Below are 14939 nucleotides of genomic sequence, written 5' to 3'. Positions count from 1 at the left end.
ATTAATGATCTAGTAGTAATAAGTAGTAGAAAGTTGCTTGTAAAATGCGTGGGCGAATTCAAGCAGAACAATAATGAGAGTTATAATCACCTCATTTCGAAAATTAGTCCAAAGATTTTTCCTGGGGTTATTTTACCAGTCGAAATCGCATCTTTCTCTTTCGCTTGTATTTTCAACGAAGTATGTTGCAATTTTGAATGTTTTTCAAACATTGGGGGCATCTTGTGGTCCTAATGCCTATCAGTTTGTTGCAAAATAGGTCGAGGCTAGAGACTACTAAAGAGGAAAGAATGGCATGTGGTTAACATCAAAATGACATTCTTGACACTACTGTGACCTCAGAAGATGGTCAGTATGGCCTCAGAATAGATAACTTTATGTAGGTCGAATATTACTCATTTTAGCATTGCACAATATTGACTCGAAACAACGCAATTATCTCAAAACAGTGTTTTTTTTCGAAAACGGCTTATGACAATGATTACTCGGCACACACCGAACCGATCGATTTGAGACTTTCACCATTTCATTTCTTATTACAATGGCTTCTTCATGAACGAAGCAATTTTTGTTATGATTATATTTCTATTTGTTTAGGCCAAAAAACTAAAATTCTAAGCATACAAAATTCAAAAATTTCAGAAAATTAGTACCATTTTGTAACAAAAGAGAATTAAGTAAAATCCTTCGTACACGAAGGGCGTCCAGGCATGTACTAATGAAAACACATTAGTTTTCCATTGCATAAGCCGTTCTTGATTTATCATGGTCACCGCGCCTGAGGTTTAAAATAATGTGATCCATGGCAACAGCTATATCACTGTCACTGCAATATAAAAATTACTACAAATACATTTATCCATGTACTACAATATATATATAATAGAATCACAAAAAAACTATAACAAGGAAGAAATAAAAAATCGCTAAACCAATTTTTTGAAACCCAAGTAGATATAACCCCTTAGGGAGAGGGGGTAGGGGGTTTCAGCGTGAAAAAAAACACTTTTTTGTGAACTTTTTCTAGAACTTTGCGTGAAACGAATTGATCAAAAAATTCGTACATTATAGTGTAACATTTCAATAACATTCTATTTCTTTGAATGGAAAAAACGAGTATCATTTTCGAGTTCAGCGATCAACAATTAGTCTAGAAAACACTTTTTCTCGCAACTTCATTTTTCTCGTAAACTAGTATTATCTAGGCCTTGGCATCTAAACAATTTTATACGAATTCTAATAGAATTTTGAATACAGTTGATAATGGCAGGTTATCATTAGAATTTTCTATCGGGTTGCGTTCAACAATCCATATCTCCGGAACCGGATCCGACCCGAAAAAAATTAAGGCCAGGTAACGAAGATATAACACCTTTCATTTCTGAGTTTGTGTAGATCATACCGGACATATTTCTCCGGAATTTTCTGGAATCGACACTAATGATTAATGTAGCCAAAGATACTTTTTGACCCTCTGTTATTAAATCAAGAGGTAAGGATATTTTACATTTGAACATCAGTTTGTGAAGATTGATCCGGCCACCTCCATGTACATTTGTTTCAGGAATTCAACGAATTCTTGTGGGGCTTCTTGCACAATCGGAACTATTCGAATCTTCATAAATACTCTAACTATGCAAATACAAGCAATTTTTAATCCGCTTTAATAGTAAATTCATCATTTATACATGATATCAGTTTTTTTTTTTTTTTTTCATACGTTTATTTGACACGGCATTTGCAATAGCTTTTTACGCCAGTTTCTTTTTTTACATAGCACGTTACAAAAATCCTTAAGACTAATTTTAACTATACTAGTACTTTGTCTAAAACTAACACTGAAATCACTTTATTGTTTGCTTTTTTCCTTACATTGTTGTATTTCATACTGATCTAGTATTTTCGGGTGTATTTATTTACTTTTTTTCTGTTATTGTCTAAATTTAAAAACTAAATATTCTAGGTTCCTTTAATTGGTGAATGATTAGCCTTGGATGAGAGTATGAGGAGATGAATTTAATTAAATTTTGACAGACGCTGTTTTTAGAAAATGATAGATAAGTTCCATGTATAGAGGATCGCGATACGCCAGGATGTCTCTAACAGGAACATGGATTGGTCTTCCTCGGACTTGTAAAGAATCTACTAATTGTGATCTGGCTTCACGATATTCAGTGCAGGACCAAACAACATGCTCAATGTCATGGTAACCTTCTCCACAAGCACAATGATTACCCTCAGCGAGCCCAATACGACGGAGATGCGCATCTAAAGTATAATGATTGGACATGAGCCTAGACATCACACGGATGAAGTCCCGACTTACATCCAATCCTTTGAACCATGCCTTCGTTGATACTTTAGGGGTAATTGAGTGTAGCCATCGTCCCATATCTCCATTGTCCCAAGATGTTTGCCAACTAGCAAGTGTCCTCTGTCGAGAAGCGCTATAAAATTCATTGTAAGCGATGGGTCTTTCATATATTTCACCATCTAGTGCACCAATCTTGGCTAAATTATCAGCTTTCTCATTGCCCGCAATAGAGCAATGGGCGGGGAGCCACACTAGGGTAAATTTATAACATTTTCTTGTCAGGTTACTCAGAGATTCTCGTATCTTCCCCAAAAAGAATGGATCGTGATTATCAATCCTCTTTGAGCGTAGAGCTGCAATTGTGCTGAGACTATCAGTGAGGATAAAGTAATGGTTCGGGGGTAAAGTATTAATTATTTGCAAACTATAGTGAACTGCTGCTAGTTCCGCTATATAAACAGAGGCGGGTTCTGCAAGTTTGAGAGAAATTGAAAAATTATTGTTGAAAATACCGAAACCAGTGGCCTCACTGATTCGTGACCCATCAGTGTAAAACATTTTAAGGCAGTCTATGTGTTGATATTTACTTGTGAATATTTTAGGGATCTCCCGCGAGCGTAGATGATCCGGAATTCCACGAATCTCTGCTTGCATGGACGTGTCGAAGAATAAAGTGGATTCAGGAATATCTAGTATATTGACGTATGTGGGAACATACCTAGCAGGCGTTATTTCTTGTGACATGTGATTGAAATACACTGTCATGAATCTGGTTTGGGGTTGAAGCTCGACAAGTCTTTCAAAATTTTCAATTACCAGTGGGTTCATAACCTCACATCGAATAAGTAAACGAGAAGAAAGATCCCAGAATCGGTCTTTTAAAGGAAGAACTCCCGCTAGTACTTCAAGACTCATCGTATGGGTCGACTGCATGCAACCTAAGGCAATTCGTAAACAGCGATACTGTATCCGTTCCAGTTTAATAATGTGAGTGTTCGCAGCTGAACGGAAACAGATGCACCCATATTCCATTACTGAAAGTATTGTTGTTTGATACAATCTTATCATGTCACTTGGATGAGAACCCCACCATGATCCAGTTATTGTTCGCAGAAAATTTATCCTTTGTTGGCATTTCGTTATTAGATACCTAATGTGGCCTCCCCATGTGCCTTTAGAATCGAACCAAATTCCAAGGTATTTAAAAGTCAGGACTTGGGCTATCGTTCTACCAACCAACTGAAGCTGAAGCTGAGCTGGATCACGCTTCCTTGAAAAAACAACCAACTCTGTTTTCTCCGTAGAGAAATCGATGCCTAACTTCAAAGCCCAACTTGATAAATTATCCAAACTATCTTGCAGTGGTTGTTGTAAATTTAAGGCTTTTGGTCCTGTAACAGAAACCACGCCATCATCTGCAAGTTGTCTTAGAGTGCATGGGCTGACAATACAATTATCAATATCATTCACGTAAAAATTGTAGAGAAGGGGGCTTAAACAAGAACCTTGTGGGAGGCCCATGTAACTTATTCTGAATGTTGCCAAATCGCCATATGAAAAATGCATGTGCTTTTCTGACAATAAGTTGTATAAATAATTATTTAATATTGGTGAAAGACCACATTGATGTAGTTTCTCTGAGAGAACATCAATGGAAACAGAGTCGAATGCTCCTTTTATGTCTAAGAACACAGACGCCATTTGTTCTTTTTTTGCATAAGCTAGTTGGATTTCTGACGAAAGTAGCGCCAGACAATCATTCGTTCCCTTTCCCCTCCGAAAACCAAACTGGGTATCTGATAGCAAGCCGTTCGCCTCAACCCAATTGTCGAGACGTCGTAGGATAATTTTTTCCAACAATTTCCTGATGCAGGATAACATTGCAATCGGTCGATACGAGTTATGATCGGAGGCTGGTTTTCCCGGTTTTGGAATAGCGATAACTCTCACTTGTCTCCAGTCGTGCGGGACAATGTTCTGCTCAAGAAGCTTATTGAATAAATTCAACAAGCGTCTTTTTGCTAGGTCAGGCAGATTCTTCACCAAGTTGAATTTAATTCTGTCTAGTCCCGGAGCATTATTGTTGCATGAGAGGAGTGCAATTGAGAATTCCATCATTGTCAAAGGCGAATCTATGAAATCGTTACTTGTGGGAGCATCGCGAGTGATTTTCTGCGCAGGAGCAGAATCGGGACAAATTTTCTTGGCAAAATTAAATATCCAACGATTCGAAAAATCTTCGCTTTCATTAGTCACGTTTCGATTCCTCATTCTTCTGGCTGTGTTCCAAAGAGTACTCATTGATGTTTCTCTTGACAAGCCATTAACGAAGTGTCTCCAATAACTAGATTTTTTGGCACGACGTATACTGTCAAATTTGTTTTGCAAAATGAAATAATTTTCAAAGTTCTCACGTATACCCCCTTTCTGTTTCATAATTTCTTTGTAGGCAACTTGTTTAGCTTCATATGCATCAGAGCACTCTTTGTCCCACCAAGGATTAGGGGGCCGTCTATTTATTGTCATTCCAGGATTGCATTTCGTTTGGGCTTGTTCTGCTGCTTCAATAATTAAACCCGCTAGGAATTCATATTCTTCGGTAGGGGGTAGCTCTTCTGTCGAAGCAAGAGAAGTGGAAATTAATGTTTCGTATGTTTTCCAATCAATATTTCGTGTTAAGTCATAAGGAACATTGATTGAATTCGTAAGGCCTAATTCACTGTTAATTGAAACAACGATTGGCAAATGATCGCTACCGTGAGGATCAGGTACAACCTTCCACGTGCAGTCTAACCGAAGTGATGTCGAGCACAGAGATAGATCTAATGCACTTGGACGTGCAGGAGGTCTGGGGATGCGTGTTGTTTCGCCAGTATTTAAAACTGTCATATTAAATTCGTCACAAACATTGTAAATCAAAGAGGATCGATTATCATTGTAGAGGGAACCCCACAATACTCCGTGCGAGTTGAAGTCTCCCAGTATCAGACGCGGAGCAGCCATGGATTCCACTACCTCAAAAATTTGACGTTGTCCAATTTGAACTTTGGGAGGTATATATATAGAAGCGATAGACATGTCTTTGCCTTTAATGTTCGTTTGGACAGCTACAGCCTCAATGCCCGCAAACAAGGGGATGTTAATTCTATAGAAAGAATAGCACTTTTTAATTCCTAGAAGCACTCCTCCATACGGGGTGTCTCGGTCTAGGCGAATAATGTTGAAATCATTTAAGTTGAAATTAATGTTTGAGGTAAGCCATGTTTCACATAGAGCAAAAGCATCGCATTTTAAATTATGCAGTAAAATTTTTAAGGAATCAATTTTAGGTATGATACTTCTGCAATTCCACTGTAAAACAGTGATGGAATCTTTCATTGGAGGAGGTGAATTACCCATTGAAAGATACAATCGCTGCAAGAATGGGCCATTGAGCAATCAGCTGCTCTAAAAATGTTCTAATTGTTGGGAGGAAAGCTGAAAGTATACTCTTTAGTGGTTCAGAAATATTGAATGCTTTAAAAATCCAATCAACAATTTCAGAAAATTTCAATAATCCTACCCCCGGCTGAGGCTCAGAGGAAGTCGAAATTTTATTATTTCCAGTAATGGTGTTCTGTTTGGATTGTACGTTCCCAAAACCGGGCGGAATTGATTTCGGTTTTGAATCGGAATTTTTCGGTTTTGGGCGCAGTTTATCTATTGGTGGAGAAATTTTAAGGCCCTTGCTTGGCAGCTTGGGAAAAGAAGACTGTTTTCTTTTTCTGGAATTTCCGGGTAAAACAAATGATGTACCTTCGCACGCTCCGTCAGAGTCAGACTGTTCCGAAAATAGAGATGTGTAAGTGTTTTCTAAGAAGATGGGTTTAGGGGTAGCATTTTTCAACATTTCTGCATAGGAGCGCTTAGACCTCTCCTTCAAGGATCGTTTAATTTTATCCTCACGCAATTTATAAATGGGGCATGCAGGGACCTCATGTGAGTTTTCTCCGCACATTAAACATTTTTCTGAATTTTCATTACATGTATCCTCTTGATGAGAACCCCCACATTTGCCACACCGTGCCTTATTGGAACAGTAAGTGGCTGTGTGGCCAAGCTGTTTGCAATTAAGGCAATTCATTACACGAGGGATAAAAAGGCGAACAGGGAGACGAATCTTATCGATAATGACATAGTTGGGCAGCGCAGACCCAGCGAAAGTCACTCGAAATGAGTCAGACAGTCGATAAACTTTTTTATCTCCTTCGTGTGATACTGAATGCAATTGCTTGCATTCAAGTATTTTTACGTCTTTAAGTATGGTGTCTTTGAAACGACCAACCCCATGCTTAACTAAGTCATCAACAGTCAAACTCGATTCTGTGATGACCCCATCAATTTCAATTTCCTTTGAAGGAATATACGCTCTATACTCACGCGTAAAAAGCTCGCAAGAAGCAATTGCATTGGCTTGTTTGAAACTACCAACGACAATGCGTATTTTATCTTTATTGACTTTGACGATCTCTTTTACATCCGAGAATCGCGAAGTCAAATCTTTAGAAATTTGAATAATATTTAGCGCCTTTACTTTACGCCTAATAAATACAATCCATGGTCCCGTTGACGACTCTGGGTAAATTTTAATTCTAGTCGGATTTACATTTTCAGCATAAGGCTTAGGGGGAGGGTCTGTTACTCGTTCTCCCATCTCTTCATCCATTTTACCTAGCAAGAAAAACTATCACAAAAAGGAATGAAAAATATACCTGTTATACCTGTAGAACACACCTCATGTGTTACGTTGTAAACTCGGTGCCCGTTGTTTGACAATGTGACACCTGCTGTTCTTCTTCGTCGCGTTGCTTCTTCAGTAGAGAAATAGTCCTACCTGCAACACTTCAAAACTCTCTCCGATTAAGCTGCTCGTCGGTATCACCACCACAAGCGCGCTCTCTCCGTTTCCACCACCTCGGTAGACAAATGTGGCTACCTGTGGCTTGCTGCGAAAATCCCACTGTCGATGCGGCACTTTTCAGTGCCACTTGTTTTCCTTATTCGTCGTACCACTTCTGCGGTAGACAAATAGAGCAAATGGGTCTACCTGTGACGCTTCCCTCTCGTCGATTAGAATTGCCCGACGACACCAATACACTATATTTTTTTCTGTGTGTACAGGCACGATCACTGTCGATCTCTGCCACCGCGGTAGGCAAATTCGTCTACCCGCGGTTTGCTGTCAAAACACCACTTGTCGAGGATGCCGTTGACCACGCCTCCGACGTATCAACTGTCGACTCACACTTAACAAACTGGTCTCTCTCTCTCTCCCACAATAACGCATACAGCGTCTCGCACTCCGTCACTCTCTCGAGAACAAATCCTTCCACCTGGAGGCACAACCGTCTCGGTCGGTTGCAAAAACTGTTATGATGATATCAGTTTATAAGAGTTAATCATATGTGAACTCAAATGTTATTCTACTTATCCACCCATAATTTCGGAACAGGAAGCCGGGTCAAAATGAGATTTAATAGAACATACATGTACTAGACCGACAACAATTTTGACTTTTTTTTTCGGAACACTGTTAAATCGAACAATAATTGGCATCACATACCATTTGTCAAATATGAGCTTTTTTAGAAAACTCTAGTTCACTCACAAGAGTATTCAAGTTTGTATGTAAAAATATATGAAAAATTGGCAATAGAAACAATAAATTCACTAAAAAATGCCAGTATCATCTTGTGCATCCTAAAATCTGCAGATATATAGCTTAAGGTGTAAGGATCAACATTGCCGAAGACTGCCAATTGATCCGATTTTACAGTAAAAAGATATTATCATATAAAGTAATGTGTTGCCTCTCTTTTTCGCACATGCTTAGAATAGGAATTTAAAAAAAATTGGTTGGTCTTCAAAGTTAAATAACTTTACCGGGAAACCTACAATCAATATGCATTCTTGAACAAAGCTGTTCGTTATAAAAAAAGCTACGCCGCCATAAGTTTTGAGGTATGCAGAGTTACTGTCGATTTTTTATTGGATTTTAGGTTTTTACTTCCGAGTTTCCATCTATATTACTATAGAAACTTGAAACCTCTTGTGGGTTAACTAGAGCTATCGGATGAAGCTCATATTTTGCATATGATTTTTGCGTCCAATTACCGTTTGAATTTAGTCTAAATTCCAAAAAAAAGTCAAAATTGTTGCTGGTCTACACACAATCATTTTCCAAAGTCGACAAACTGAGTCCAGTGGATACTCGACTCCCCGGATCTTGCTTAGAAAGTTGTTTTTTGGAGCAATTGCATATCCTTAACCATGTAAGTGTATTGTATTCTGAATATGCCGCAAACATGTATATTATCAAAAAGAGTGCTAGAGATAATCAGACCTGAATATTTCCAGCTTCAATTTACAAATTCTAATGAATTTGAAATGTATTCAACGACATGATTAACAAGCTAGCCAATACGTCGGTATTTTGATTTTTGTGCTATTAAATTACCGGCCAAATGAGCAAATGATACAAGTGGATAGTTAAACGGAATTGGAAACTCGAAATATGCATTCCAAAATAGACTACACATCCGTTTCCATTTCCAAAGGCCCAATATGTTACAAAGTGGCGATTACCAGTCAGCTCGAGATAAAAATAATTGTATACTCGCAACATACTGCGAAAAGTATAAGTAATTAATGCATGATGTGCGGATAGCGTTCGTTCTACATAGCAATGCATTACGCATAAATTTCGTTAGAAAGCCCACCGCCCATTACAACTGTTCCGTGTCGGTGAACTACCAGTTATCCGTCCCTCCCTTTGCTCTAAGATATAAATATACGTGCAAAGTCACCGTCGGAAAGACATAAAAGCTTGCCTGAAAATGTAGAGTATAAACAAACCGTAAAGTTCGGATTTACTTGCCTGGAAGAGAGAGGAAAAACTGGTTCAATGATTGTTTCAATCCGTCGCTAGCCACTGCTTTCACAGCTGCTAAAAAAAGCACAGCGGGTGGAAATTGTTGGCTCCAATGTTGAAAAAGTGGCCCGGGAAGACCTACCGCGATTTTGATTTGGATAGGTAGCAGAAACTAACTAAAACCACTGTAAATAGCTTTCAAGCAATTAGTTTAATTTCGGTTTGAAGTTTTTGCTTCATCTATTTTCCTAAGTTGTTCACAAAGGGTTGAAAAATATGGTACTTTGATTGATTCGAAAAAAACGAGATCCGCTGTGCATCTAAATGTTAGCGAGTTACTTGCCTGTACAGGCATTGAATGTCCATGTTCGATTTTATAATTTGGTGTTAATGGCTTTCGAATCACAAGGTCAGGACTTCCCGCTAACTAACCATGTCTAATCGATGCTACTCATCTTGAGCATTTATGATGAACAACAAAACCGTTACAAGGTCCACAACAATCATCGACGAATCCATCTTCGATCGAATCGTTTGTTTTGGTCGGCAATTAATCAACCGGTGGTCCAACGATTAGTCTTTCCCACTCTCTCACTGTTTCTCCACCACAGCAAATCGGAAAGCCTACCGCTGAGGGGCACTGCCTTTAGGGTGTTCCTCACAGTGAGAAGCACTCCGTTAATGATCGTTACTTCAATTTACTTTATTATTTTCAAACAGCTGGACATCATCTTCAACACATCATCACCACACACTTAAATTGAGCAACTATTACTGAACGAAGGCTTCATCGCGATGTGATCTTCCGTGGATCCGCCGCAAGGATGATGCAGTCACGTATGAAAGCGTCACATCGTCAACAGCAACCGGCTCCAGCGCAACATCCACTACCGCCGCCACCAACGCCTGCTACGACGGGTCCTGGACCTGGAGGAGGAGGAGCAGGAGAAACTATAGGTGGAAAAGATGGTGCATCGGGAGTGGGTGGCGATGGTGGCCGAAAGGGGATTCCGATTTTTCGAAGCAATCGGACCAGCAATATTAGTCGAAGGAGCTTAAGTATGATAGGTGCTAAGGTTGACACGGGCAGGAAGGTACATCAACAGGAACATGGGCATCCGGAAGGGGGCATGGAATTGGACTGCATCGATGAAGATATGTTTGCGAAAATACCGAAAATGGAGTTATTAAAGGTAAATTACGTCAATTTGAAGAACGATGGTGTTGCTGGTAGTGAGAAGAAGAAAGGAGGAGCCGAAGATAAAAAGGAGAAGGATGGAACGGTGGCGGCAGCCGCACCCACAAAAGGAAATGTGGCAAATGCAATAAAAAAGCAACTGACCACCAGCAGTGTCAATGTGAGTAACAGCACTGGTAACGGTTCGGTTGCTAACGGGAACGATGTCAAATCGAAATATTTAGTTTACAAAAAACATAACGGGTTCGGATCTAACAACTCAATAGCGGAGATCGGGGCAAAGTTGCAATATATCAATGACACGGATGTAAAAATGAAAAATGGCAAGAAAAAATATGCTCTCTTTGACACAAAGAAAAAGAACAAACTTGACACGGTGCAGTATTATTTTGACAGTCGCAGTTACGAGCGTTACGTTGACAACAAACTGTACGGAGTGGTTAGCAAAGATGGACAACAATCGCAAACAGGTTCCGGTCTTGGTGCTGGTCTTGGTCCACCAAAACCTGAACCTAAACCAAACAAAGTGGATCCTCACAAGCGTCTCAGCTGGGATCTCCGTAACAATCGACCCAGTATGCTGCGCGTGATCAATCAATCAGCCCTGGTGAAAAAACCAACCTCGGAAAGTAACCCACAACTGCAACAGCAGCAGCAGACAAAAGGAACCACCTTCAAACAACAACCGAACACGGACGGCAGCAACAATCGCATTTTCAAACTACAAAAGAGCCATACCAGTACCAATCTGATTACACGCCATAGATCAATGAACGATATCCATCGGATAAATCAATTATTTCTCGAATCAAAAGCGTCAGCTGACAACGTCAACCAGTCGCCACCATCGCTTCCGCCGCTCCTGTCCCGCCAGCACAGTAGTAGCGTAATAGCACTCAACCGGAAAATTGTCAGTAAAAACCCCGCTCCGCCGGTGACCGCTAATGGAATCGTTCGCGAGAATGTTCACCGATTCGAGAAAAACAAAGCAAAAAATGAAGAAATGTCAGCCAAGCAACAAAAATACCTCGTCCACAAACGGCTTAGCGCTCGTTACAAAGCGGAAGAAAGTGCTCTTACGGTCGCAGCGACAGCTGCGGTGTCAACTCCTACCCTGCCCACACCAACCAGCTCGATCGCCGCCATTGGACCGAACGATACCATCAGCAAGCGAATCCGACGAATCATTGACGGGCACAATGGCACAATTGCAGCGGAAACTGTCGGTTATGAATCTTTGAAACCGGAAGCAGCTGGCAGCACTGTAAACCGGGCTCGGTCCAAATCGCTCGAAAGAACCCTTAGCGATGACGATATGAGTACACTCAGTGTCAAAAGCAACAAGACAACCTGTGGCTACAAAAACTGCAAATTCTCAAACTGTCCCATGTCTTCGTCCTCGTCATCTTCCGGCTCATCGACGGTATCGAGTTCCTCCTGCGCTTCCAAGAAGTCGGCGGCAATCGAAAGTCACAGAAATAGTTTCAAAGGTAAAGAATCCGAGATTATCAGTGGGAAGCGAACCTCAATCGTCATCAATGATGACGATAGCGATATTATACTGAACAACGCTCTCAACGATAAGCTGAATAATAGCTGCGAAAATGTCCGGATCATATCATCCAAGATTAAGGAGATCGATTTGGAATCGAATCGGATGATCATTGAAAAATGCATTGAACCGATTTCGAACATCACGGAGACGGTTCTCGCCCGGCAAAAGTTTTGGAACCAACAAAACCAACGCAACATAAAGCTGAACAACAATCCCCAGAACAAGTCCTACGACGACAAGGTAGCGATCAACAACAAAATCAAGAACGAGGAAAACAATAGCATCAAGATTTTCATCACCGGTCAAGGATCGGGACGCCAGACGGTAAGCATTAGTGAGCCGGTGTCGTTGATTTCTACCTCGACTAGCGGGAGTAGCTCGGCGGCTTCAACCATCAGTTCCAATGGAGGTGACTCGGACAAGGACGATGGTTACTACGATCAAAGTGAACGATCGTTGAGTCCGGCGGACAAACAGCCGCTTTCGATTGTTTCCACCGTCAGCACCGGTAGCACGGTGTGCAGTGACGGGACCAATATGTCCAGTGTAACGTGTAGTAACGGGATCACCGCCGGGAACCGTTACACTTCTAAAACAAGTATTAGACTCGGATGTGATGGGGCTTTGTTTTGGAATAACAGTTATTTCGACGAAATGGATAATAGTCAACCGGTTGGACCTGTTGAGAGTGATGGCGGGTGCGCTGCTGGGAGTTGTTGCTGTTGTTGCCGTCGTAGGAAAAGTATCGCACTGGGTAATAACAGTTGCATCATTAGCTCGATAGATGTTGGTGGATCGTGTTACGGTTCATCTGTCGGTAAGGGATGCGCTAGTCATGGTAACGGTAGCGTAGTAGGCGTTGGTGGCGGCTGCAATACTTCAGCCGGCGGTGTAGTACTACGAAAAGCACCGCCCTGCCAATGTGGAATGGCAAACCATAACAGTAAGGTAATTATCTGCATTTTTTTTGCAATGTGTTTTTGTTTAGTCCAAATAGCGTGAACTTTCTTCCGGTTTTTCTTCGTCTACTTTACCACCCGCCCGCTCGCTAATGGGAATGCGAAAACAAACCGCACCGCCGCGTGTGAGCACAACTATCAAAATGGGCGGCTAATTAAATCTCGAAATGCCATGACGGATGATTCCTTCCGCCATTTTTGTTTTTCTACAACCGTTGTAGAAAGTCAAATAAAACTTGTTAATGATCAATTACAACGCTTTCGGGAGGCACGCGCACACACTGGTATTATAATTGTACATAAACGAGCGAAATTTAGGGTAATTTCAGCAGCTGGCCATCGAAACGGATAGGATTAACAATGAGTGTTAGTTTTCACTTTCGTGGTTAATGGAGTTCCATCCACGGTCATCATACTTTGTTTACGACGCTTTTTCGGCAATTCATCACCTTGAATGTTTAAATTTGTACCGTGATGCATGAAAATCTCGAATTAGAAAAAAATCAATACTCAGCAAAATATTTGACGGTAGTTTAAATAATTTATTGGGAGGTTAACACTTCAATTATCTTTTTTTTAATTTTCTCGTTAAAACAAATTGGTTATTTGAAGCTTTCCTGGTTTCTTTCGCTTTAAATTCTAGACAAATGGTTGTACATTAATTTCTTCATCTTCCAAGTCAATAGAGAAAGCACGAAAACATAGAAATTCTTTCCTATTAACCCCCTTCGTAAACTTCTCAGTCATTGAAAATAAATGATTAATAGCTTCTAATTCATCACGGCGGCACATGAAGTTTTTCGCAAGAATCCAAAAAGGCGTTAAATTACATAACATCTCGGTCGGCCAGGTGCTCACAAAGTACACAACAAACCGCTCATCGCTTCATTTTCTAATCTTGTCTGTTTCGTTCTTCTTCCCTGTTTTTTTTGTTGTATTTTCCCTCACTCACTCACTCGCTGTACGCTTCCAATCGGGTGTGACGTTGGCAGTTGGAAAGCTTCTCATCCAGACCCCGCTCGATCGAAGGCCCACCGGATTCCGGAATCTCCATCAGCAGCGATACCATCATTGCGAGCTCGGATAGCGATCTGAACCTGCAAAGTCAAACGGTAATCCTTAATGAATAGTTTTTCATTTTGTTGCTTTTTTGTCCCAATGCAGAGGCGGGTTGTTACTAATGTATGGTACTTTTTGTTCCCTGGTTTCGGCTACTGTAGGATTCAGATGAACGGAAACTAAAACGAGGACATGTACTGGCGGAGCTACTCGAGACTGAACGGATTTATGTCGCTGAAATGGGGTCGATTCTTAAGGTAAGTGTCTATTTTTTTATTATTCTATAGCACAGAGTGGCCACTTTTTCCCAAATTCGTGAATGGAATACCATGAGATCTGCAATAAACATTTTAATAAGATACGAATATAGGACCGTGAACAAAAATCATGTGTTTTATAATTGTGTTCTATTCTCCTTCAAGGGAGGGACATATATACAGTTACACCACGTGAGAAACTGTGTATAGATAACGTTTAAAAATTCAACCTTCATCGCGAATAACAACACGAAGTCGAATATCACAATGTTAAAACCAAAATCCTAAATTTAAGTGCGCTTATACGACCTAGTGCCGCGAATTATACCAGAATACATTAAAAGATTAATGTCACAATACGGAGAAGTGGATTCTGTTAAAAACGATACTTGAGGAAAAAATCAGTGGCATTCCCAACGGTATTCGTGTTGTTTAAATGTGGATGGCAAATGCTGTTCACATACCCTGGTCAGATTCCTACGTTTATGTTTGGTAACCAGGCGACACATTACCGAAAACAATGCTTTAAAGTCGCTGGGAAAAATCAACCTACTACAACCAATACCAAAAATAGTTTTCAACAGATGTTGATAAAACATAATTGGCCAACTGATAACTGATACGCTTTGTATATTAAAACTAACTTCCTGTACCAACAACGAAATAACATTTCATCTAGTGTCTCAA

General features: G+C 40.4%; 1 protein-coding gene across 5 annotated transcripts in view; it reads left to right on the top strand.

The window, feature by feature from the left end:
- The window catches only part of LOC131692963 (guanine nucleotide exchange factor DBS), a 382061-nt gene that overhangs the window by 288654 nt on the left and 78468 nt on the right, over nt 1-14939 (top strand). For 4 of the 5 annotated variants that reach the window (XM_058980403.1, XM_058980402.1, XM_058980404.1 and 1 more), the window contains 2 exons: nt 13929-14048; nt 14157-14252. In XM_058980403.1, the coding sequence (XP_058836386.1) occupies nt 13929-14048; nt 14157-14252 (216 nt within the window). Of the gene's footprint in view, nt 1-9944; nt 12926-13928; nt 14049-14156; nt 14253-14939 lie in introns of all 5 variants that reach the window. The other variant, XM_058980401.1, reaches the window with a different exon arrangement.

This window comes from Topomyia yanbarensis, chromosome 3 (assembly GCF_030247195.1).
Source record: "Topomyia yanbarensis strain Yona2022 chromosome 3, ASM3024719v1, whole genome shotgun sequence".
Taxonomy (NCBI): Eukaryota; Metazoa; Arthropoda; class Insecta; order Diptera; family Culicidae; genus Topomyia; species Topomyia yanbarensis.
The sequence above is the reverse complement of the archived record's forward strand: the minus strand, read 5'-3'. Positions and strand labels throughout refer to the sequence as shown.